Here is a 26,967-nt window from a genome sequence, read left to right as displayed (position 1 = left end):
AACTTTTAAGTAATACTATAATTTAGAATATTTTCTTAGGGTTTCCAGAGCATGTAAGTTGTGGTTTGATATACTTTGTTAGAATATTAACTAGATGCCCTCAATTAAGAAGATTCTCTTCTAAGATTTTACTTTTTAAACTTATGTATCTTCAGAGGCTAAGTTTGAATCACTTTTTGTGATATCATGTATTAAAAATGTAACAATCTATCTCAGCTTTAACAGTGTGCTAACTGCTATCTGGGATATACAGGAAATATAGAATCTGTGTACTTTAGGAATATCGACAGTTTAGGTAAGAAAAGCTATTTCTGAAGCAGTGACATTATACTGTTACTAGAGGCCTGGTGCATGAAATTCGTGCACAGGGTGTGGGGAGGTCTCTCAGTCTGGCCTGCATGCTCTCCAATATGACCCCTCAAGGGATGTCCCACTGCCTCTCGCAATCCAGGACTGCTGGTTCTTAACCGCTCGCCTGCCTGCCTGCCTGATCACCCCTATTCATCTCTGCCTGCCTTCCTGATTGCCCCTAACTGCTCCCCTGCTGGCCTGATCTGGAACCGTTGGCTCCTAGCTGCTCGTCTGCCTGCCTGCATGCCTGCCTGCCTGCCTGCCTGCCTGATCACCCCTAACTGCCTCTTCCTCGCCCCACACCCAGGACCCAGGATTCCCTCCTCTGGCTGGCCACAGGCACACAGGGCCTAGGCTAGTTTTGCTTGCCCGAGCCAGCAGCAGCTGCAGGGTAATGTAGGTAGGTGGTTTTGCCTGGGCCATAGCCGCAGGCACCTGGGCCCATGGGGCCGGCCGTTTGTCCCTCTCCCGGGCCGCAGGTGCTGGCACCTGGGACGATGGGGCGGGTGGCTTGGCCCACTCTTGGCTGCAAGCGCAACCACTGGCACCCTGGACCAGAGGGGTGGGCAACTTGTTCCTCTCCCAGGCCACAGCCTGGCTGGTCCCCATTCCTCTCTAGCGAGCTCATTTGTGCCTGGCTAGCCTCCCTTCCTCTCTCCCCAGTGTTGAGTGAGTGAGCTGTGACAGCGTGATGGCACAAGGGCGTGAATACCATTTGCATATTAGCTCTTTATTATATAGAATTATATAGGATAAGGTATTGCATAATTTAATAGAAGATGCAATATGAATACCTACTAGAGTGAGTTATACATTTATTTACCAGGCTTTCTCAACATGGCAAATTGATACAATATAACTAAGGAGGCCTCTTTGAGCAGCTAAACTTCTTGGTGAAACTTGAACGACAAGAAGTTAAAAAGATAAGAGCATATTACAGGAAAAATTAAGAGCAGAGGTTTGGAGATGGGAGTGAGCAGACTGTTCCTGGTGTTGGGAGAGATACTTAGGATGGAGTGATGTGAAGCATAAGCAGAATATCTTACGGCAGGTATTGATAATTTTTAAAAAATATATTTTATTGGTTTTAGAGAGGAAGGGAGAGGGAGAAAGAGAGCTAGAGAGATATCAATGATGAGAGAGCATCATTGATTGGCTGCCTTCTGCGCACCCCCTACTGGAGATGGAACCCGCATCCCAGGCATATGCCCTTGGGACCCTTCAGTCCACAGGCTGACGCTCTATCCATTGAGCCAAACCAGCTAGGGCTAATAATGTCTTTTGAATTAGGGCAAGTGTTGGCAAACTGTGGCCTAGGGATCAGGTCTTGCCTACTCCCTTTTTTTTTTTTTTTTTTTTTTTGATAAGCCAGAAATTGTTTTTATATTTTTTAATGGTTGGAGAAAAATCAAATGAAGAATAATAATATTTTATGATGTGAAAATTAAAGGAAAATCACACTTCAGTGTACATAAGTAAAGTTTTGTTAAAAAAAAAAAAATACCATGTCCATTAATTTAACATATAGTAGTTCCCTCTTGTCCCAAGTTTCACTTTCCATGGTTTTAGTTATCCAAGGTTAGCCATGGTCTGAAAATATTAAATGGAAAATTCCATAAGAAACAATTCATGAGTTTTAAATTACACACAGTTCTGAGTAGTGGAATGAAATCTCTCACTGTCCGCCTGGAACATGAATCATTTCTTTGTCAGGCATGTTCACACTGTATGCACTTCTCGCCTGTTGGTCACTTAGTAGACCTTGGTAAGCACATTGCAGTGCTTGTATTCAAGTAACCCTTATTTTACTTAAATGGCTCCAAAGTGCAAATGTAGTTTAAACATTATCATAGGTATATGTGAATAGGAAAAAACATACTGGGTGGGGCAAAAGTAGGCTTATAGTTATAAGAATATGAAACATAGTTTATTCTTGTATTATTACTTCTTAATTACTATATTATTTTTCATATGAGCAACTGTGCTCGGTTTCAGGCATTCACTGAGGATCTTGGAATGTATCCCCTGTGGGTAAAGAAAACTACTGTATTGCCTATGGAACCTTTTAGACTACGGCCTACAAAGCCTAAAACACTACTTAGCCCTTTACAAAAAAACTTTGCCAACTTTTTGGAAAAACTTTGGGCTAGATTCACAGTGTAGCATTCATACTCGAGGTGATAAGAAATGAGGCTGCAGAGGTAGGGTAGGGAGATTTGTTTTTCAGCCTTTACAATTCATTTCCTATTGTGTTATGTGTATTCCCACTTTCATTGGGAACTTGTAGTTTGCTTGCATATAATGTAAGCAAATATATTTGGGTTTTAATCTTCTAGCTACTTTTTGGTTTTTATTTGCCCTACTTGTTTTATATTCTTTGCCTCTCCTTTTTTCCTTTGTTTGGATTAATTTTTATTTTATTTTTTCTCTATATTCAGAGAATATGTAGTAATTACAATACATACATAACCACCATTATTTTAGTGGTGTATGGGATGACACCTAAATCATTGGTCAGCAAACTCATTAGTCAGTAGAGCCAAATATCAACAGTACAAGGATTGAAATTTCTTTTGAGAGTCAAATTTGTTAAACTTAAACTTCTTCTAACGCCACTTCTTCAAAATAGACCTGCCCAGGCCGTGGTATTTTGTGGAAGAGCCACACTCTAGGGGCCAAAGAACTGTATGTGGCTCTCGAGCTGCAGTTTGCCGACCACAGTCCTAGATAGTTCCACTTTGTCTTTACAAAGGCTAACATAAAATTTCAAATTTTACCTCTTTCAGAAATCTTAGAATACAGACTGTGGCAAAAGTAGTTTTATAGTTGTTTATATGAAAAATAATATAATAATAATAATACAAGAATAAACTGTGTTTTGTGTAGTCACAGCTATAAACCTACTTTTGCCCCACTGTAGTTTAACTCCAAATACTCTTCTTTCTTTTCTGCTATTGCTGTCAAGCATTTTATTTATATATGTATTTCAAGCCCTATAAGACATTATTTTTAAAGTCAATATTTATTTAGTATTTTTAGAAATTACCCTTTTTGTTGCTGTTTATCACCACATCCCGAGGCTTTCATGTATCTCATCTTCTTTTAGCCTAAAGAATGCCCTATAGTATTTAATCTGCTGGTAATAAGTAATCTTAGTTTTTTTCTCTTGCTTTTCTTTCTCACCTGAAATGGTCTTTTATTTCATACTAGAGGCCTGATGCATGAAATTCATGCCAGAGTAGGCCTTTCTTTTCTTGGCTGCCGGCACCAGCTTCCCTCTGGCACCCAGGACCTAACTTCCCTCTGGCACCTGGGACAGGGACTTCCCTCTGGCTGCCGCAGGCACGTGGGACACAGTCTTCCCTCACAGCCCGGGCTTCATCCAAAAGGTTATCTGGTCTTATTAGCATATTATGCTTTTATTATTATAGACTTATTCTTTTTTTAAAATCTTTATTAATATGTTTATTAATTTTTAGAAAGAGTGAAGGAGAAAGAGAGAGAGAGAGAGAGAAACATTGATTAGTTGCCTCCTGTATGTGCCTGGACTGGAAATCGAACCCACAACCTTTTGGTGTATGGGATGACACTCCAACCAAACAAGCCATCCCATCAGGGCTATTTGATATGGGTATAGAATTCTAAGCTGGCAATTATTTTTCTTTATTGCTTTTAAGATATTCTGTTGATTTCTGGCTTCTGTTTTTCCTGATGAAACTTTCCTGTCAGTTGAACTGTTGCTCTTTTGCAGGTATTCTCTTATTTTAACATTCTTCTCTTTGTCGTTTGTTTTCAGCAGTTTTGCATTAGTGTGCTTCAGAGTAATTTTTTAAAAATTGTATCTTGGTGTTTTTAGAACTTATTATTAAATTTATACTTTAATCTCTGATCAGCTTCAGAAAATTTTCAGGCTTAATCTTTTTAGGTATTGCTTTGGGCCAATTTTCTTCCACTTAGAATTCTGGTTTTAAGTACGTAATTCTTCCGACAGCATTTCCTCTTTCTCTTATAGCTTCCTGCTTTGCCATCCCTTCACCTCCATCCATAATTCTTTTATTTTCTCGCTCACTAGTTCTCTGTTCAGCAGTATGTAGGCTGCTTTTAAAGCCACCCACTGAGTTTTTCAGTTCTAGAATACACATTTGGTTTTTTCTTTTGTAGTTTCCAATTTCCTGTCTCATTCTCAAAATTGTTTTTTAATTTCTCTGAATATGCTGAGCATAGTTATTCTTTTAAAAATCTGTATCTGATAAGTGTATTATCTGGATCTTCTGTTGGACTTTACTGTCAGCTCTTATTTCTCTTGGTTTTTCTGTTACGGTACGGTTCCTTATTTTTTCTTCTGTCCATTATTTTTGATTGGAAACTAAAAACATTATGCATGAAGAATCCTATATAATAAAAGCCTGATATGCTAAGTGTCTGGTCATCCTGTAGGCCGTTCAACCATTCAAAGTGTAATAGGCTAATGATATGCTAAGGCTTCTCAACCGCTCACTATTACATGCACTGACCACCAGGGGGCTGACACTCTGGTAGGTTAGCTTGCTGCTGAGGTTTGGCCAATTGGGACTGAGCGAGCTGGGCTGGACACGCCCTGGAGCCCTCTCACGGTCCCTCGGCTGGCCAACCTCCTGCGTCTCTCCCCACTCCTATCATGCACCTGTGGGGTCCCTTGGCCTGGCCTGCACCCTCTCGTAATCCAGGACCCCTCGGGGGATGTTGGAGAGCTGGTTTTGGCCCAATCATTCTGCAGGGTAGGCCAAGGGACCCCACTGGTGCACAAATTAGTGCACCGGACCTCTAGTATAAAAAACTAGTGACCCTTGCTGAAACCGGTTTGGCTCAGTGAATAGTGTGTCGGCCTGCAGACTGAAGGGACCCAGGTTCAATTCCAGTCAAGGGCATGTACCTTGGTTGCAGGCACATACCCAGTGAAGGGTGTGCAGGAGGCAGCTGATCGATGTTTCTCACTCTCTATCCTTCTCTCTTCCTCTCTGTAAAAAATCAATAAAATATATTAAAACAAAATAAGCAAGCTAACAAACAACTAGTGACCCAGTACATGAAACTCATGCACATTAAAAGGGAATTAATTAGGGGAAATATTTCAATATTGCTATTTGCCCTTTCTCTGTAATAGAAGTGTCAGAGATAAAAGAAAATTAGTAAAATGTATATGAAAATCTTCCTCCTGTCAGAATCTGGGGTGTGCCATAGGAATGAGAGTCAAGTTCCCTCCCACCCATGTGCATCTTGAAATCTCTTGAGACCCAGACCTGACTGGCCCCACCCCCGTCAAGCCCTGTCGGATAGGGGGCGTGGCCTGAGGTCCCATGGCCTCATGCTGGGGTGGGTGGTGCAGCCTGAGGTCCCCTGTCAAGCCCCTTCAGGCAGGGGAGGACACATCCTTAGGTCTTTGACCGGGCCCAGCACCACACACCCTCAAGTCCCTGCTGATTGCTTGCTATGGCTCATTATGGGAACTCGGCCTCTACTGTGGGCGCAGCCATCTTGTTTTGGCATGACTGTCAATTTGCATATTTCCTCTTTATTAGATAAGATAATTTGAGTCTTACTATGATAATATCTTCAAATTTCTATTTTCTTTTTAGTTTTTGATTATGTATATAAGCAGTTTTGGATTGCTTTAATATTGAGATAATTTAAAATTGGATTGTAGTTTCTATGATAGCTTGTCTGTTTGCAGTTCACCTTAACTTCTGCAGTATAGACCTTCAGAGCTATAACCTGAAGTGTAGGGGGATTTCAAAATTCCCTTTTTCTTTTAATGTTTTAATTGATTTTAGAGAGAGGGAGAGAGATTTAGAAACATCAATGATGAGAGAGAATCATTGATCGGCTGCCTCCTGCATGCCCCCCACAGGGGATCGAGCCCATAATCCAGGCATGTGCCCTGATTGGGAATTGAACCATGATCTCCTGGTCATAGTTCTATGTTCAACCACTGAGCCACACCATCCAGGCCCAAAGTTTCCTTTTCAGTGGGCTCTGGATTCGAGTTTTCTTCTCTAATCCCGATTTTCCAAAGCTCCACTCAGTTTTTCACCTGTCTTTCCAGAATTGGTAGCAGCCATTGAGGGAAGCTTTCCCAAATTGTAGACTTTATTTTTCTTATTTTCTTTACTTTCCTGGATGTTGCTCCCTTGTTAGCTCTTAAATGAAGTCAAATAGATTTTTTTCAGCTTTTTTAGTTCTTAGTGGGAAGGTGATCATATTACCTCTGCCAATTCTAAATGTGAAAGTCTTCCTTATTCCTTTTTTTTTTTAACTACCATTTTTTTCTATATATGGGGTATTAAAAATATGTATAGACTGTATTTTCCCAATACATCAACTCAAACAAAATTGGCTTTTACTGTATAATTATTATTGAATTTGTTAGTGAATAGAGAATGCCATCTAAGTCTTCTCTTTATATGGGGCAGGCAAAAGTACAATTGTGAGTACACAAAATACAAAGTTTATTCTTGTATTATTATTATTATTATTAATTATTGTATTTCCATATGAACAACTGCAAACATACTTTTGACCATCCCTGAATTTATATTTCTTTTACATTGTCATTTCTTAGAGAAAAATGAGATTAGGAATTCTTAATTCAAGGGTTTAAAAAATATACTTTGTGTAGTAGTTGTGTTGAATTGAAATTATTTTCAACAAATTAATATCAGTAGTTTTAAGTTCCGTACTCTTTCAGTGTTTGGTTACCATATATTGCTAAACATTCTATCAGACACGATTCCATTGAAGACCACTAAAATCCTGGATTAGAATAAACATATCCAAATAATTATTTAGTCCCTATAGATACTATTGAAGACTAAACTTGCAGAGAGATAAAGTCCTAATTTATTATTACCTTTACTGTTTTGGAATTTTAGTTATAGATTTAAACAATTTTCTTAGTATATATGCTTTGTCCAGGGTCCCCAGGGCCATCCCCATGTTTGGAGGTGAGTCAGCATATAATTGTACTTACTGCAGTGATGTAATAAGGAGATGTAGATGGATCATAATGAGAAAGGCACAGGTGGGGTCTAGAGAAATCTGTATGCAGGGTTTTTTATGCTCTCTTCATGAGAGGTCATAAGGGTCACAGTCTTCCCCTAACAACACAAATGCATGTGTGCAATGTTTCTGTGTAGGGAATCCCATTAGAGTCTCAGAGCCCAAGATTTTTATTAGGTGCTTCTGGTCGTGTGCTCGCACATATCCAAAATTCTAAACTCCCAGGTGGAATGCAGGTGTTCAGCATAAAATGCATACGGTGAGCCACCTTTATCATTAAGGAAAGTTTTATGTATATCTTGGAACTGTTTCCCAGATGGTTGTCAGATTCCAGCCAATGGCCTTGCAGGAAGGCCTTTCTTAGGATAGCTGTCTTCCGCTGACTGTGTTATAATCTTTTCTGAACACATGCCTAAAATGACTAATAGTTGACATTTTTTGTAAACATGGAATATGAATATCAAAGAGCTCTGTGTTAATTTTTGTTTTGATAATTAGTAAAATATTTATTATTAAACTTAGGTAGCTAAAATAGTTGAGTGGTTATAATGTCTTAATATGTACCATACATGTTTTTACTAATGTGCCAGTGCCTGTTGTCAGTTTTAATCTCTATGTGGGAAGAACAAGACGGTGTTAGAACATTTAGTACATCTAAAAAGACTGTTTAAAAATTAAATTATAGTGGGAAATGATCTATTATGAAAAGATACTTCAGATGTCTCCTTTTAAAGTTCATATTGAACCACCCACATATTTTTCAGATTTCAGTGGACTTGTTTTTCTTATAAGAGTTTTTTGAGGGAAGTACTTTGCTATTAAGAATTTTGACTAAACAGTTCTCTTGACAACCAGAAATAATGAAAAATAATTCCTGACTACTATTAGAATCAAATTGGAGAATCTTAGATATTATAGACTAGATTTCTTATTTCCAAATATGAAAGCTGACCCAGGAAATTAAGTGACTTTCAGCAAAACTGTAAATAGCTGGTTTATTTCATTTCATTAGGTTTTAGTTATAGATACTCACTTGAAAACATTATTTAAAAATATCAAGAGGCCATGGATTAATTTTGAGGCCATGAATTTTATTCTTGGATATCTTTTCATGCCTAATTTGGTAATTTCATTTCATTTATTCAACAAATTTAACAAGCATTTCTTTAATCCTTGCTGAGTGTCAGACACTAGTTTTAGGTGCCGGGTATTTATTTATTTATTTATTTGTAATCAAATTAAAATCTGTCTCATCAAGTTTAGGTTGGAGCTGCCTGTTATTCTGTAGATTCTTAAGTATATGCATTTATTACACTGGATCCTGGTCCCTCAAAATATCTCTTTTTTTCCCCTCCTCTTAAGGTAATACTGCATTGCATGATTGTGCAGAATCTGGAAGTTTGGACATCATGAAGATGCTTCTAATGTATTGTGCCAAGATGGAAAAGGATGGTTATGGAATGACTCCCCTTCTCTCAGCAAGTGTGACTGGTCACACAAATATTGTGGATTTTTTGACTCACCATGCACAGACCAGCAAAACAGAGCGGATCAATGCTTTAGAGCTTCTGGGAGCTACATTTGTAGACAAAAAAAGAGATCTACTTGGGGCTTTAAAATACTGGAAAAAGGCAATGAACATGAGGTACAGTGATAGGACTAATATAATTAGCAAACCAGTACCTCAGACACTAATAATGGCTTATGATTATGCCAAGGAGGTAAACAGTTCAGAAGAGCTAGAAGGTCTTATTGCTGATCCTGATGAGATGAGAATGCAGGCACTATTAATTAGAGAACGTATTCTTGGTCCTTCTCATCCTGATACCTCTTACTATATTAGATATAGAGGCGCTGTCTATGCAGACTCTGGAAACTTCAAACGATGCATCAACCTATGGAAGTATGCTTTGGATATGCAACAGAACAATTTGGACCCATTAAGCCCAATGACTGCCAGCAGCTTATTATCATTTGCAGAACTGTTCTCTTTTATGCTACAGGATAGGGCTAAAGGCCTGCTGGGTACGACTGTTACATTTGATGATCTTATGGGCATATTGTGCAAAAGTGTCCTTGAAATAGAGCGAGCTATCAAACAGACTCAGTGTCCAGCTGACCCCTTACAGTTAAATAAGGCTCTTTCCATAATTTTGCACTTAATTTGCTTGTTAGAAAAAGTTCCTTGTACTCTAGAACAGGACTACTTCAAAAAGCAGACTATATACAGATTTCTTAAGCTGCATCCAAGGGGAAAGAATAACTTCAGCCCTCTTCATCTGGCTGTGGACAAGAATACTACATGTGTAGGGCGGTACCCTGTTTGCAAATTTCCATCTCTGCAAGTTACTGCCATACTGATAGAATGTGGTGCTGATGTGAACGTCAGAGACTCCGATGACAACAGTCCCCTACATATTGCTGCTTTAAACAACCATCCAGACATCATGAATCTCCTTATCAAATCAGGTGCACATTTTGATGCCACAAACTTGCACAAACAAACTGCTAGTGACTTGTTGGACGAAAAAGAAATAGCTAAAAATTTGATCCAGCCCATAAATCATATCACATTGCAGTGTCTTGCTGCTCGTGTCATAGTGAATCATAGAATATATTATAAGGGGCATATCCCAGAAAAGCTAGAGACCTTTGTTTCGCTTCACAGATGATAATTTGACTGTATTTTAGCACTGTTAAAGCACGAATTATTAACAGTTGTTTCATAAATGAGCACTGTTATAACACCAGCATTCATTTAGCTTGATATCATCGTGCACTCATTGGCTAAAACATTATAAGCATCAAATTTACAGGATTGGTTTCCCAGTATTTACTACAAATATACCATATAATATATTGTTTGTGAATTATTGAAAAATGTAACGTCATAATTCAAAATTCTAAAATTGTCTGCCAAAGGCTTATTCATTCTGGTTTTGTTTGCTGTTGGGTGTTTGGGACAGAGTTAACCATTCTTCAGTGGTACTTTTATACTCTTCTGGTTTGTGAATTTTATACAATTGAAAGTCTTCTTTTCTGCTTCTTTTCCAAGCTTCTCCCATTTTCACCTTATGTTTTTTCTAACCATTTCTACTTATCATTTCCCCATTCCCCTTATGGACCCATGCTAGATTGTACAAACTTTATGGACTCGTTACCATATGCAGTTACCATAAGTGCTTTATCTTATCTACGCACCGGCTTAAACTTGACTGTTGTATATTAGCATATTTTCTATGCAGCATTTGGTCAACTTCAACTCAAAACACCGTTGAGTTTGTTAAAAAGTTCATTTTATGAAAGTACTCTTGTAGCATGGCAATTTTTAGAGCTATTGGTTAATTACCTGAGCTCAAGCTTTTTTTTTCTTCCACATCTGAGATTTCTTTCTCTAATCCACTGAAATCATTATGTGCTAAATTTGGGAAACAAATCTATTCTAACTCATTAACCCAGTTGAAATTTAGGTCTGTCATCTTAATATATCATGCAGTAAAAGGAGGAATTTTTTTAAAGTGACCCACCTTTCATGCTGTGCCAGCATTGTCCTGCTTGTGCTGATGACGTGATTAGGTGTAGAGAAGTCGCTTAAATTTAAACTAAAATTTATCACACAGCTTAATGAGTCACATTGAAATATTCAGTAATTGAACTGCAAATCATTTTTAGTTACAAAAAGCTGAAGCATGTCAATGGCATGATGCTTGCCAAGCCAAATCTAGACATCTAGGATAATTAAGATATTTTAGTATGCAATTGACTGCTATTGTATCAAAGGTCAGTAACAGTGTTCTTTCTTTAAGCTTAAGTATACCTTTAAAGATAACTTGCATGAGTTATTTTGGTCTCAATTATTTGTCACCATAGTTAAACACACAAGGTTGCAGTGCTTCCTTTTCCCTTACTGAAAGTTAGCTTTCTTGACTATTTTTTCCCCTCAGTGTTTTTTAAACAGCTTTACTAATGTCACAGAAAGGGCTCTTTTAACTTAAGATAAATGAAACGTACTAAAAAAGATTCAGGTAATTATTATTCAGCACTTTATTGTTATTCAGAATAAAATTTATGATGGCATATTTGCCCTGCAAATGTCTTACTTAATAAAATTGTTATAAATAAAAACTCCTTATTGGTTTGAGAAAAACTCAGTTTACATGTGAGTTTAGTGAGCTGGATCACCGAGATTTTTGTGTTGACATTTATTCTGAGGGTTAATGTAATAGTATTTAAGGAGTCATCATTGCAAACATCACATTAGGTTTATTTCATCTTTACTCAGTAAAATACTTGAAATGAAGAACAGTAAAACAGCATTAGGCTTTGTGGTTAAATAATTGAGGTTTAATTTTTAAAAAGATATCCTTAGTGTACTAGGTTGTAAATTTAATTTTACCATTAAAAAAGGTGAATTAGATTTAAATGGTCCCTCTCCAATCTTTTGATGAAGAGATTTTAATATCTTACCATGGCAAATTTGATGAAATATTTGAACTGCCGCATATAATAAGAATAATTTGTGATTTAGACAGGTATTCTAAAAATAGCAGACATCAATATTTTGAAACCATTGACTCTAACCTTGTGATATAAGAATAATATATGCCTGAGCTAATTTTATTTTTATTTTTAAAGAAACTGTTGCTAGCAGACTAAATCTACACTAGTTGATCTCAATAATTGTTGGGTAAAAGATGAGCAATTGGATTTTTAAGTGATTTAATATTTCCTCCTTTTTTGGAGTGGGTAGGAGGGCCTACATGCTCTTACAGTAAGGCAGATCTTACTATACTGTTCACACTGTTTACAGGTGAACTTGAATTGTACAACCCTAGTATCAATTAAGGACTTCTTAGCATTTTTCCACCACTAAATTTAGATAACTGTTCACCAATCTTGATAACTTGAAATGCCTTATTTCATTTAAGATGCAATTCTACTCTGCCATTTCCCCAAATGTCATTAGGAGCACTTGAAAAATCAGCTTAATAGCTGAAAATTGTCCATGATTTTTAGAGGAGGTTGGTAATGTGACCTGAGACACTGTATAGGCCTTTGTCAGAAGGTGTTCTCAAAATTATTGTGAGACTGAATAAGATAAAAATTTTGTGGTTTTTTTTTTTTTAAACCACAAATGAGTAATTTAATACTTAATGAGCTAATTGTCATTTGAGTCCATCTAAACTTTACACTGTTGCATGGTGATGTTGGCTGGAGTTAATATGTAAGTTTTTATTACATTTCTATAAAAATGCCTTGTTAAGGCCTGCTGAATTTTACATGTTCCACTAGTGATCATTTCTGTAAAAGAAATGGTCACTTTACTCAGATTTGATACTAGTCTGTTTTATAAAGACAAGTGGATTATAGATTTGAAAGATCATCATTTTCTTATCCATAAATATGACAGGCACATAAACCCAAATCAGCAACAGATAATTTTGTGCCCAGTATGATTTTGAAGTTAAATAATAGCTCACTTGTAAAGTGACTACCTAATGTAATGTAGAATATTTTAGAGACCCCCATCTACTGTGACTTGGGAAAATTGTTAGGCTATATTTGAAAAATTAGTTCTTTAAAATCATATTGCCCAGCAGACACCTAAGTTGAATTTTTACAGGTATAATAATCCTTGTAAATTAATTTCTCAGAATTGTGAGGGCTGAATGAGAAAATAAGAATTCTTGTGCGCTCTAACAGCATTATTGCTTGGAACTTTAACCATTTTAGAGTTAGATACTAAGGAAACTAAAATTAATTGGTCATCATCTCCCCCCCAATCCTCCAAATATGTCATTAAACAACTAGTTTCCCTTTTGTCCATTCCCATTGTGTATTTTTCAGAAGTACTGTATTCAGGTGCCAGCCAATAAATTGTCACACAATGGAAAATGATATGCCACAACATTCATTGTAAGGTCTAATAAAATTAAATTTACACCAAATACAAGTGTATTTTTATTAACTCTTTAATACTTGATTGATGTTATCTTAATGCTTTTTGATAGCAGACTCTTGCTTCAAAAAACAATTTATGGTCAGAACTTAAGACAGCATTTATTTTTAATACTTCTATGTAAAAAAGATTTAGGTATAGTTTTTAGTTTTCATTGATGACCATAGAAACTAAAGATGGGAAGACTTGTCAAATGCATGGGAGAGGGATTGCTTTTAACTCTTTGTTTTTAAACTGCTTTGGTATTATCAGAAGCATGTCATAAATATATTACTATGAAGGTAAGTTTTAGAAATTTACATCACTTTTAAATCATAAAATCTAAGTGCTCATTGTCTTTTCCTTATGTAATCTCCCTAATACAAAAAGATTTAATAGGTCTAGAAAATGCATTGGCTGTAATTTCTAAACTCTCATGCATAGACTAAAATATCCAATTGATTATGCTTTCCCTTTTTGAATCATTAACCTGCCACATCCATAATAAGTACTAGCTTTGCCATCCTTTTGACAGGACCCTTATAAACCAAAGTCTTTTATACCCTTGGTTCTGTGATTGTCCCTGAACACTACCACCAATATTTAAAAGAAAATTAAAATTTCTAGAATAAGGATATTTTTAAGGATTTTAACAAAGAATTGTCTTATGTCCTCGAGATACTCTTTTAAAAATATTTTTTTAACCCTTTCTCCCATCTCTTTACTATCAGGTTCTTTCTTGAGTAACTTAGGGTTGTGGGAATTATGAAATAATTGGTTCCTTGGTGCCATGTTACCTTACATTTTGTTTATTGTAAAGACTTAAACTCTCTAGTAAAATGAACTCAACTTTATCTCAGATGTATAATTTATTTACCTAATATTTGATATAAAAATGAAACTATGGTTCTCTGCCTTAAAAAAATTGAAAATTCATACTTACAAAAGTAATACATTTAAAACATTCACATTAAAGAAGGATTTGAAGAATAGCAAACTAAAACGATGTAAGTGCTTATTAACCACTGTATATTTTGCTGTAAATCAAGAAGTGAAGTGGTTTAAAGTATTTGACATTGCCAAAAATAAAAATGGAAAAAAAGAATTCAGTCTGTTCTAGAAAAAATATTTCCAAAACTTTCCAGTAAACAGTCTCTTGTAAAGTGAGATCTGCTTCATTTAAAGACACATTTGAGCCTTATTTCCTTTTTTTCCTTTCCTGAAAAACCAAATATAACTTTGGCAGGTTTACATAATAGATAACCGGTACTAATATATCCTAGGATTGGTACTTAAAATTGAATGTCTCTGTAGATTATAAAATTGTGATAATATTTATTCATTTAGCAGCCACCTTGATTTTTTTAAGACAAAATATTTAATGTACTCATTACAAGGACTCAACTGGAGACATTTAAAAAAAATGAAAATGACACCACAGCTTCAATACAAAATCCTACACAGCAATCAAAGAAAGGAGGGACCAACAGGAGAAAACAGCAACGCAGGGAGGCAGTCTGGATGGGCAGGCCAGGGCTCTTGGGGGGAGACCTGCTTTGAGTAGTTTCCTTGCAGGTTCTCAAAGATTGTGGGTGTTTCCAGAACTTAGCAGCATGTGTGTTCAAAGGGCTATTGATGTTGGGTTCTCAGCAAGCTCTGCATGGAGAACAGGATGGAGCTGACCATTTGTCCTTCAGGATGTCCAGGCAGAAGTGACCTGTGTCCACATGGTGGTGGTTAGTGGGCTGTGACATTAGGTAGGCCCTGTAACTGTATTTGTTGGTATCTGCCAGGTTCTTTCTATGTTTGACCATTGCTTACACTCTGTTCCTTACTTTTTAAAAAATATATATTTTATTGATTTTTTTTTTTTTTTTTTTTTTTTTTTACAGAGAGGAAGGGAAAGGGATAGAGAGCTAGAAACATCAATGAGAGAGAAACATCAATCAGCTGCCTATTGCACACCCCCTACTGGGAATGTGCCCGCAACCAAGGTACATGCCCTTGACCGGAATCAAACCTTTCACTGAGCCAAACTGGTTTGGCCTATTCCTTATTTTTAAGAAAAAAATTTTCTTATCTCTAAAGTAGCTTAAATACTTCTATTAACTTGTAACAGACAGCAAAATATTTCTCCAGCAAAACGGATATATTTGGGAACAAAAAAAAAAGAATTGCAATTTGGGATATGCCTGCACTTTAATGGTGAACTGAGTGCAAGTCCAGAGAAACAAAGGAGAGGAACACTCAGTTATGGACTTGGGAGGGGCTATTGTAAATGAAAGGTCCATTGGGAGAAATTGAAATTTTGAAGTATAGCTATAGCCGTCTCTCAGTGGCTGAGCTGTTATTAGGCAAGGAGAAATCTTTTCTTCTGCTGAGGTAGTAAAATGATACCACTTCTTGTTGGAGATGCAAGGTATGCCTCTTCCTGTTAGGGTTTAGTGTGACGTGAATGAAAGTTCTCTTTTCTAGTCTAACCAACTCCATTTTAAATGAGGCTTCTTTTTATTAATTTTCAGACTTTAGAGATATGTAAAGTAACTTTAATATTACTATTTTGAAGCGGGGGAAGGGGGAGGAAGGTACTGTGTGTGTTAAACTATGTTTGTCTCAGCCTGATAGCTCTTTCCTCAGCATTTTGAAGATACTGTTTTCATTGTCTTTTGGCCTCTATTGTTGCTAAGTTCTGTCATTTTTTGTTTCATTTTGGGTACTCATGTTTTCTCTCATTTACTTTGAGATTTTCTCTATCTTCAGCATTTTTCTGTTTCCTTATGATTTGATTAGGTGAGATTTATTTATTTATCCTTCTTGAAACATTATGAGTCTAGTCTGTGGACTCATGCCTTTCTTTAATCCTGGAATATTATCACCCATTATATCTTTGCCTGTCTACTCTTCCTCATTCTCTTTATTCTTTCCTTCTGGAACTTATTTTTTAAAAATATATTTTTATTGATTTCAGAGAGGAAGGGAGAGGGAGAGGGCGATAGAAATATCAATGATGAGAGAGAATCATTGATTGGCTGCCTATTGCATGTCCCCTACTGGGGATTGAGCCTGCAATTCAGGCATGTGCCCTTGACCGGAATTGAACCTGGGACTCTTCAGTCTGCAGGCTGACGCTCTATCCACTGAGCCAAACCAGCTAGGTCCCTTCTGGAATTTTTATCATACATATTGTTAAATTTTTTCAATCTCTTCTTTGTCTCTGAACTTTTCTCATATATTTTATCTCTCTATACTAGATTCTATAATTTTCTTAAAACTTTTTTCCATTCACTAGTTCTATTGTCTCTAATCTATTAACACATATATGAAGATTTAAAATTTCAGTGCCTATGTTTTTATTTTTAGAAGTTTTATTTTGTTCAAGTTTTCTTGCTTTTTTAATTTCTCTCTCACCTCCTCAAACATTCCTAACTTTTGCTTCCCTGTGAATCCTCTTATTGATAGTGCTTCTTTTTTCATGATGAAGCCTTTCCTCCTGGAGGCTATAATTTTATTTTTGTTGCAGGTGGTATTTCTTCAAGTGGAAGACCTCTGTGTCCAGGACTTTGGGAATAAATATATCTCCAGAGCAACCAGGCCCCTAGGGTTTCCGCATTTATATAAAATGTTCAGCTTGGGCATCCTTTATGAAGAGAGTGAAGTAAATTTGGATCCTATGCAGCAAGTGCAGGCTTAAAGTTCTACTTTCTCATGGGAGCATTTTGTTTTTAATCCACTTTGTATTAAAGGATAGACAACCAAGGTTCCTAGTTATTTCACTGGACTAGAAAGATAAGGTCTTTTTGGCTCCTATACTCAAGGAGTAGTCTTTCTCAGGTTCTTATATGTAGAATTTAGTTTCAGCTCTCTGTCTAGTTGGGACTCAAGGAGATGCCTTCTGTAGGTACTAAACCTTCAGTCCTGGCCATTAGATACCCCAACTCCATCAATGTTGGCATTAGCTTGTGCACTTACACTTAGGCTTTGAATTCCCCTCTTTATTTCTGAAACTTAAGGGTTTTCCTTTCTTTCAAACTATGTATTAAAACAAATTGGGGGCTGGGGAGGCAAGGCATATTTATCCACTATTTCCATGTGCTTGGAATAAGTGGATAGTCTTAAAACTAGTCCACCAGTCTCATTTCAAATTGTCACAAGTACCAGAGTTTCTAAGGGTTGTTAATGGATCAGCAAAGCATAGAATTATAATTGTGTTGAGAGTCCTATATGACCTTGGTCATGTCCCTGGAATTTAGTTTTGAATGTGAACATTGTTTTTTCTCTGCCATAATAAAAAGCAAAGTTGCTTAGAGCAACCTGTAATGAAGCCAAGATTTGGGGCTGAGAATCTTTTGAGCCACAGAGCAGTCTTCATTTTGTAGTCACTGTAGACCTACCTCAAGGAAACCTTCCTCCAGTTCAAAAGGGAGGAGGAAAGTTTGTATATTGCATTTCCTCTAATTTACTAGAAAAATTCACTTGGGTTATTTTGGTGGACAGAGTACAATTTTTATTTTTATTCTTATTTACACATATGTGAAGCATTTAGTGCATAATGTTTCTTTAAGAGAACATCTTATGCTTCTAGCAATGGACTAATGTCACAAGGTAGCTGAAAGAAGAAATGTGTATTTAATATATCTTTTTATCACAAGCACCCCATTTACTATGTAATACATATTGACCCCCAAGATACTTCTTTAATGTATACTGTACATCTATACATAAATACATACATGTTATATATTTATAGAGAATATATTTAAATTTGCGTTTTATATATATATATATATATATATATATATATATATATATATATGAGAGAGAGCAATTAATATATAGCTAAATGATAATGCACTTTGCTGGACTGTGCCAACAGCATAACACAGTATATTTGCTAGAGTACTTGTGTAAAGTTCAGAAGAGGCCTGTTAAGTTATAATGGCAAGAATTTTTTTTAGTCACAGAAAATGATAGCCATTCAAATGCCAGGTGTCTAATAAAAAAATTAGATCCATCAGATGGGAACACACTTTAAATAATTGTGACTACATTTGTTGTGCTTGCTGGTCTCCTAGTTACCCACAGGACAGGACAGAATTGCAGAGAAGATGTGGTAAGTTACTCTGTCAAACAGCTGAAAAAAATAGTCTGGCTCTGGTGATGAGAAACTTATCTGTTCCAAAAGCCATCAAAGCTCATTGGGGCCTTTTTAGTGCATTGAAATCATTCAACATGCCTTCTTTGTAACATACAATTACAGAGCTAAAGGATTAAGTATTAATTATAAATGTGTTCAAGTTTCTTCAGTAATACTGAAGATTATCTTTCCTAGAAATATAAAATTACATGCGGTTTTATTTATTCATTTAATTAGATTCAACAAAATAGGTCAAAGGCAGTGATGAGCAGAACACAAAATAAAAAGGGAACTAATGACTTATTTATTCAAGTATAAATATTAATATATTACATGGATGGGTCTCTATTACTAGCTGTGTGACCTTGAGCTGGTTACTTAATGTTTCTAAGTCTTAGTTCTACAGTTAATGAGAATTAATAATACCTATCACATGAGGTTGCTATGTTTTTTAAACTTGGGAAACATTTATTTACTTTCCCACATCCCCAGTCATTGATAAATCTTATTTCTCCTCAGGAAAACATGGCACTATTGAGCATCCAATTCATCCTATGGAGAACTTCAATTTTAGGTCACCACATTAGGTTTTTATGAAGGGAAAATAAAGCATTTGAAGTGCTCAGTAGAACACCTGGCACATAATCTCTTAGTAAATGTAGTAACTATTATTATTTGGCGACAAAATTGATAAGAAAATAATATAAATACTGGATTTATTTTGGATTTTAACCTTTAAATAAACTTCACATGTACAATGAGCTTATTTTATACTTGACCAAAAAATGTAAATTATTTTCTGAATTCTTGAATAAATAACTGAAGAGTGCAGCTGGTATTCAAAACTAGAAAGCTGTTATACTTTCTTGAACAGTGAACTTGGAAGGTGGTTAGGAGGAAACAGCTTCAAATTGGAAAAGCTTCATTCTTAATTTTGGATTATGAAGAGCAACATTATAAGACCTAATACATTAAAATTTTATAATATCTTTAGAAACAAGTCCTGAAATAGCAAGTATTGGAATGAGAAATGTTCCAAACTTTTCAAAAAAAGCTTTCCTTTGAAGGGTCTCAAATGTATTGTCTTTGAGAGGTGGAGAATGATTACTAATTTTGCATCTCAGGGAAAATTTGCCACATTTTGAGTATTATGAGCAGACTCCTAATGCCCAAAGGGAATTATGTTCTGTCTTTTATTGCTTGTGGGAGGGGTGTTGCTAAGAAACAGAATTCCTGATATGTTGTGAGGAATGAAACTTGTCATTTTAGTGATGCACTGAGAATAAATGCAGCCAAGGCCATGTATTTTCAAAATCTAAAGCTGTTACCCTCCAAAGGAGACTGCATCTCTGGCTGATTAGGCATAACTCATCTGTTTATGTGAGGCTCAGAGAACAAACCTTAAAAGCCTATTGATGCTCTAAAAGCATATATAGCATGCCAGATCATTCTCTTGTGTTTGAAGGACAAAAGGAAAACAGCTACAGAGTTTGAAGGATGGGAGGAAGCTAAGGTGCACCTAGCGCTTCCACCCAAGCACTGGGCTGGGCTCTGTTATGGCCACATCTTGCTGACTCCACCTGGTCACTGGTGAAGTAGGTGCATCATTTCCACTTTACAGATAAGGAATACATTCATCTGAAACTTGACCAATGTCACAAGCTGTTAAGTGTTAGTGTTCCTAACATCAAGCCTTTGTTATTTGACTCCAACTGCGGAGTTCTTGCCATTAGAGCTACCATCCATCAACTTCCATTTAAAAAGGAGTAAAGAAAGTAGGGTCAGAGTTAAACCACAGCTACAAAGGAAATTAGGCAAATTCTGACTGTCAAGACATAGGCCTAGATTTTTATGAAGGCCCAGATTCCTGGTTTCGTCTAAGAATGGGCACTTTCTTATCATTTTTCATCCTGTAAGGCACTATACACACAAGTGACTATACATTCTTGCCAGAGATCTTTAAAACACAGAGAAATGCGATTTGGTCTGATGTAGGAGACTATTTGAAATGATTGGGATCTCTAGGGTCCTTCCAATTTTGTTTCTTTTATACCACCACATTTTAGACACCTATTCTCACGTCTTCAGGACTGAAATAAGTTTTCTCTTATTATTTATTTTATTATGATGATGTAAGTTTCATCATTTATTATGATGAAATAAGTTTTCTCTTATTTTATTATTTATATTATTATGATGACAACTGGGAATAGCTCATGGGAATAATCAAGAAGTAAAAGAATTCATTCATCCAACATGTATTGCGAGCATATTGTGTGATAGTATCACAGGAGCTAGAAAATTATCAGCAATTAAGGCAGAATTCCTATTCTCAAAGAGCTTATCTTCTAATGGAAGAGTAACATATAGAAAATAATTTCAGACAGTAACGTGTGCTCTTCAGGAAAAGAAATATCTGTACGAACAATAAGAATGGGACTGTGGTGGCAATTTAGAAAGGGTGATCACTTCAGGCCTCTCCATGGACCTGCCATCTGCACTGAGACCTGAGAAATAGGAAAGAGAGCTGTCCAACCTTCAGCAGATAGTGTTCGAGACAGACTAGCTAGTGTAAGGCCCAGAAGTGGACTCCAGGAAGGACAAGGACAAAACATGTGAGTAGGAGAGGTTGACAGGTGCATTACATCAGGCCTTGGTGGTGTGTGGAGGAGTTTGGGTTTTATTATGGGTATGATGGGAAGCCACTAGAGGGTTCTTACCTCCAATTATCATGCTATATGTTATTGAAACATAACTCTGGCTACTGTCTGGAGAATTAGTTGTAAGTGGAAGCTGGTAAACTTTAGAAGGAAGGCTGTTACTACATAGTCCAGATGAAAGATGATGATGATGGCTGGGCCTAGGATTATAGTAATGAAAATAGAAGTGGAAGGATATAGGCTAATGCGTAGAGGAAGTTCCTAAAGGATTGTTGATGGATTGAATGGCAAGTGTGAGGGTAAGATGAGGAATCAAGGACTCAACAAATGCTTGGCAACTTGTCACTTTCTTAACAGTTATAAAACAAAAGGCAACCTGCTGATGATTACCCAGTCATTTCTGTCACTCCTAGAAACAGCAGCAGTGACTGGCAGTATATTTGCACTCGTGAGTGATGATGTGATTTTAAAAATTGAAGCTTTAAAATGTTTTAAATTATTATTTTAATTTTGTCTCAAAAGGAAACAGCAAATATTCCCTTAGCTGTCAGAATCTTAAAGAAGAAGGGAAAAATACATCCATACACTCTCAACACACACATACCACTAGAAATGATATTTGTTTTACGTAGAATACTGAAAGTATCTGTTAGAATTTTAAAAAAGAAAACAAAAAAGCCCATAGGCATAAATAAATGAACTGTGTAAATGACTTAGATTCATATGAAACATAAATATAAAATCCACAATGAAAAAGGCCTTTTTAAAAAATGTTTGCCTATTTAAAGATTCATGGGAGGAGATATTAAAGCAGTCTGACCATCCATCCATGTTTGGAATACATATTTCTCACTCAAATAACAATAGTGCAAAAGTTTAAAAAAAAAAAAAAAAAGTAACAATATTTAGCTTATGAGTCTCCAAGAAGTACAGGAGCTACAAAACAAAAAAGGGAAGCACAAACCAAATGTGCAGCGTGCACACCATGAGAAATGGATGAAAAGAATTTGTGAGCTAACAGGAAAGGAAGACAGTGCCTTCCAGGGACATATGATATTCCCTCTGGTGCAAATTCAAGACAATCACCATGCAAAGTTGCTGCCCCTGATTGCTAAGCCAATACATAAGGAGACTTTTTTTGGTGTATTAAATTGCTCACTGTCAGCAAATTAATACTTAAAAGTACACAACTAAGATGAAAACATCTCCCATCATTGTAAATCATTGGTGGTCTAGCGTAGACCTTTATCCACCCTCTGCCTTCCAAACCCCAACCCCACTGCCCACCATCATATATTCTTGTCTTCTCATAACAGCTTTCAGATTTCATTTGATAGACTAACCCCTTTCCCAATGATTACAGTCTTAGTGGGACTGTCCTACTGACATTGACCAAGGCAGGGCAATCAGATGCACTCACTCTGTGAATTTAATACAAACAAATAAAAATGACTGAACTTGTTAAACTCAACAATGACATATTAAAGAGACTCCCTGTTGGTTTCGATTACCTAGATTACAGAGCAGCCTTGAATCCTGTCCCTGTTGAGACTTGGTTCTTTAGCTTTTCCCTAGTGAATATCACCTCCCATATCCTGTCAATAAATCCCTTTTCTTGCTAAGTTAGGTGGTATTAGTTTCTATTGCTTGCAATAGAAGAATCTTAGCTGAAACAGTTAAATTTATCTTTTTAGTAACATACCCTGGTGGTCTAAAATGTTTTTTTGTTAACCCTCACCGTAGGACACTTTTCCTATTAATTTCTAGAGAGAGTGGAAGGCAGGTAGGAAGGAAGAGAGGGAGAAAGAGACAGAGAGAGAGGGAGAGAGAAGCATGGATGTAAGCAAGATGCATTGATTGGTTGCCTCCAGCACAGGCTCCAACTGGGGAGGGCAACCCAGGTACATGCCCTTGAACAGGAATCGAATCCATGACCCTTTGGTGCATGGGCCAATACTCTAACCACTGAGAAACACTGGCTAGGGCAACAAACTCTGGTTTTAACAAAATCTTTGCTTAACTGTTTTGCAAAAGATTACTAAGAGACCCTCATGCTCTTTAAATGCCTAGTGATAGCTAATGCTTCATAGATAGTAGTGTTAAGAATCTGTGTATTTAGGAATGGCTTTAGATGCCAATCAGTTCCCATGACTTTCTCAGGTCAACTTTTGTGGTGATACAGATATTCATTTACTCTAATGCTGCCCTTGTTCCTATAAATCTTCTTTATATGTGTTTTAAAGTAACAACTACATGTCTTACATTTTTAAAAGGTCCATATTCAGTTCCTGTTGCTTTTCTGTTTTCAGAAATGTTCACGATTAATTAAGATGACACTATTTTCACTTGTGATTTGCTGTTAAGAGAAATGGTAGATGTGCAGATCAAACACAAGGCACAGATCAGGTCAGGGTGATCAGGCTTGCAAGGTCATGTGACTTAACAGGGCCAGGGCCTAGCCTAGCATTCAACACATGGGGAATGATGAGGGTGCATTTGAGAAGATGGAAGAAAGAGTGGATGCTTAATTTTTTTTTCTTTACTATTTTCTAAGCACCTTCAACATGGTGTCATTCTGCACAGTAAGTCTGGTACTGCCGTATTGCTACCTTGGTTGAAATAAAGAACCTACAATTTAGCACAATAGTCACAGAGATTCAGAAGGATAATAAAGCCACCAAAGAGAAAGACAACTTAATTTGCAAGTGACATGAAAGACAGGAGAAGTAGGAGGATCATTAGCTTACGTAACCAGGTTCAAGTAGAATTAGGTGTAGGGTATGGGAGCAGGGCAACATGTGCTTTAATTTGCCAAAGATAAGATACCAGTAAAGTGTGAGCAATATTCATATAAAATAATAAGGGCTTGGATGCCCTCACTGAGCCTGCATTTCTTCCAGCATTGAGTTCTGATTGGAGAAGGGAGATAAACTAGTCAACTCGCTTTTCAGCCCTTCACGCAAACAATATTTTTATTACCTTAAATGGATGGAGAAATCCCTACTCCTCAGACTTTGTGTTTCCATGAACCATCTTCCATTTGCAGGCCGCCTCTCTATCCCTTACTCAAGGGGAAGTAGTGTCTGATGGTTCAGCTCTGGCAGGTTTCTCCCTGGCCAGCCTGAGCCTCACAGCAGATGCATTCTCCTTTCACCCCTGTCCTCCATGCAGTAAGCATATCTGGGTCAGGCCCAGAACCCACCTGCTGTGTGTACTTCGGGAGATTTTTTTTCTCTCTTTGTCCTTGCTATTAGGGCTTTGTAAGTTATGAGGCAACAATGACTAGGTAATCTTTGGATAGTCTGGAGCCCCAGCCTCTCTTGTAGGTGGATCCAGGAAGCAAGTGATATGGATTCCACCTAGAGGTCAGCCTGTTCAAACCATTCATGAGGGCCCTGCGTAAGCACCTCCCAAAGGCCCCACCTCCAGATGCCATCACACTGGAGATTAGGTTTCAACTTGAAGGGGGGAGGGAGGGGCGGGGATGCTCTGTGTCCTTCCTCAGTTGGATGAATGTTCAGGGGTAGTTATCAGCGCTCCATTTCTCTTTATACTGAATAGGTTAAGTTAGAAACCATGTGTAAGTACTTATGCCTGGGCCAATACATGATAGTGGGCCGGATAAAAAGCAGCAGAAACATAACCGAGAGAATGTAGTCACAGGTTACCAAAAATAAAGTACTCAATTTGGGGAACCTAAATGAAATAATAGAGCTGCAAAACTAAATCCTAGGTTTTAGATTTCTTTCTATATCAGAACACACACACGCACACAAAATAAGTTCAAAAACCAAATGTCTTGCCTTCACATAGAACATTGTGTTATAGTTTTTCATTTGGGAGGGACACATACTTTTGTGTATTTTTATATGCTTTATATATTTTTGTAAAGTGGCTGCGGTGGAGGTGGAAACATCTGATTAGGTTGGAAAACTCTTAAACTAACTAAAAGGTGGTCCTGAATTGCCAAGAGTATTTTGGTAACTTTGTTCTCAGGAGAATGATGTTGCATACTATAAGTTATTTTATTTATTTTTTTCCTTTTCTCTCACTTAAATAACAAGGTATGCATTTATTCACTCTAATTTTTAGCAAATCAATATCACAAAATAAATCAGTATAATTAAATTCATCTATCCCAGCCTAAATTTCTGGTCAGCAAAGTTTTTAAAGCAAAAAACAAACAAATAACAAACAAAACAAAACAAAACAAAAATAACTCTCAATCTGATTTTCTGAACATAAACAATAATAAATTTCTTTTCAGGAAGGGGAACACATTTTCTTGTTTATAGTTTCCTTTGATTTCCTTTCATCATTAGCAATGCTGAAATATAGAGTCTAGACTGCAACCTCATTGCAGCACTGGGGATTGATGTTAAAAAGTGGACCAGAAGTGCCTGATCTTTTGCTTGTTTTGAAACAATAAGTCTCAAAATGGCACAGTTCTTACTGTCCTTGGTTGTGCATAGTTAAATCCTGATCCGTGGGAGCATGTTTGTATTGCAATGATCCTAATTTACCATAAATAAATTATTCTCCCATGAAGCCCATAATAAATATAGTTTTAATTGCATGCCAACTGTTAGATCCTAAAATTAGACAGCTTTGGTCATCCTTTGCCAAAGGGAGGAGGTGTCCTGGAATATTTGAGTTGAGATTTTCTGTGGCTCCAGAGGCACGTTGGGCGAGAGAAGAGGCAGCAATATGTATAATGAGAATCTGAACAAATTTCAGTTGCAAAAGCCTTATTTCTGGGTCAGACAGAAACCGTGTTCAAAATGCCTTTTTCAACCAGTTCAAGGATGGTGCCCCAGCTGTGTCTTTTATCACCTCTCTTCTTTTGAATCTCCAGGGTCCATTTCCATAGATGCAGCTAAAGAAGGTGAGTTAGAGACTTGTTCCAGTGTTCTTCCTTAATTAGCAGAAACAGTTCCCACTTAGGAAAGATGTTCATGCCCTTGGACCAGGAGCCTTCAAATAGTCACTCTCTAAAGGAAAATGTAGGACAATCTTACAAATTAATTTGAGCACAGGGGAATTCAGGCCATGTGTGAAATTAGGTTGGCCCCAATAGAAGCGAGGTTAGGAATGCTTGTAACCTGGGAGATTTTGAGTCTCCTCACCCTCCACCCCCATCAGCACGCCTTTCCCAGCCCACTCCCAATAGAGCCACTTGCTCCTCTGCTCCAGCTGAGTGGCTCTGGGCAAATACTTAACCTCTTGATGCCTGTTTCCTAATTTGATAAATAGGAAGCATTACAGTACCTACTTCACTGAGTAGGTAGAAGGATTAAAGCAGATGCTGTTTATCAAGTGTCCGTTATTCCTTAAATCACATTTTTAACAGAGAGGAGCATACTTTTTAAAAACAACTATTCAAGCAATGTTGGAGGATTCCTATGTTCTTTCAAACAGCTGATATCATTCTTTTTTTTTAATATTAAAAATATAGTATAGATATATTCAGAATGTCAACAATATACTTGCAACTCCTTATTTTGCAATTCTAGAGTAGTCTTTAGTTAATAGAACAATAATTGAATTTCCTTTGGGAGGCATGTAAGTTGTCCCTTTCATACTGGTCTTTGTTCACCATGGCCATGCCTTCAAATTTCCTTCCTCTTCAGCAAATTTGCTCTTCCACAGCCCTGAGTATGTTTAAGAAATTTCCCAGAAGTCGATGAAAGCATTTGGGTGCTGTTCTTCTTGTGAAGAAGATTCTTGGCTTCCTAGAATCTCCTTCACTCACATCTCATTGTTTCTCCAAAGGTTAGAAAGTCAGGTTGCCGATGCTTGTGCTTCTACTACGGAAGGAATATATAAGAAACACAAACAAACAAACACAA

At 36.8% G+C, this 26,967-nt stretch overlaps 1 protein-coding gene across 2 annotated transcripts in view; it reads left to right on the top strand.

The window, feature by feature from the left end:
• Positions 1-13,284, top strand: part of FEM1C (fem-1 homolog C) — a 33,480-nt gene extending 20,196 nt beyond the window's left edge. For both annotated transcript variants that reach the window (XM_084882832.1, XM_084882831.1), the window contains exon 3: positions 8,749-13,284. In XM_084882832.1, coding sequence (XP_084738958.1) covers positions 8,749-10,058 — 1,310 coding nt within the window. In that variant the 3' untranslated portion in view covers positions 10,059-13,284. The remainder of the gene's footprint in view (positions 1-8,748) is intronic.
• Positions 13,285-26,967: the final 13,683 nt, after the last annotated feature.

Source organism: Pipistrellus hanaki (assembly GCF_964339955.1).
Source record: "Pipistrellus hanaki genome assembly, chromosome: 4".
Classification (NCBI taxonomy): domain Eukaryota; kingdom Metazoa; phylum Chordata; class Mammalia; order Chiroptera; family Vespertilionidae; genus Pipistrellus; species Pipistrellus hanaki.
This window is presented reverse-complemented; position numbering and strand designations above follow the sequence as displayed.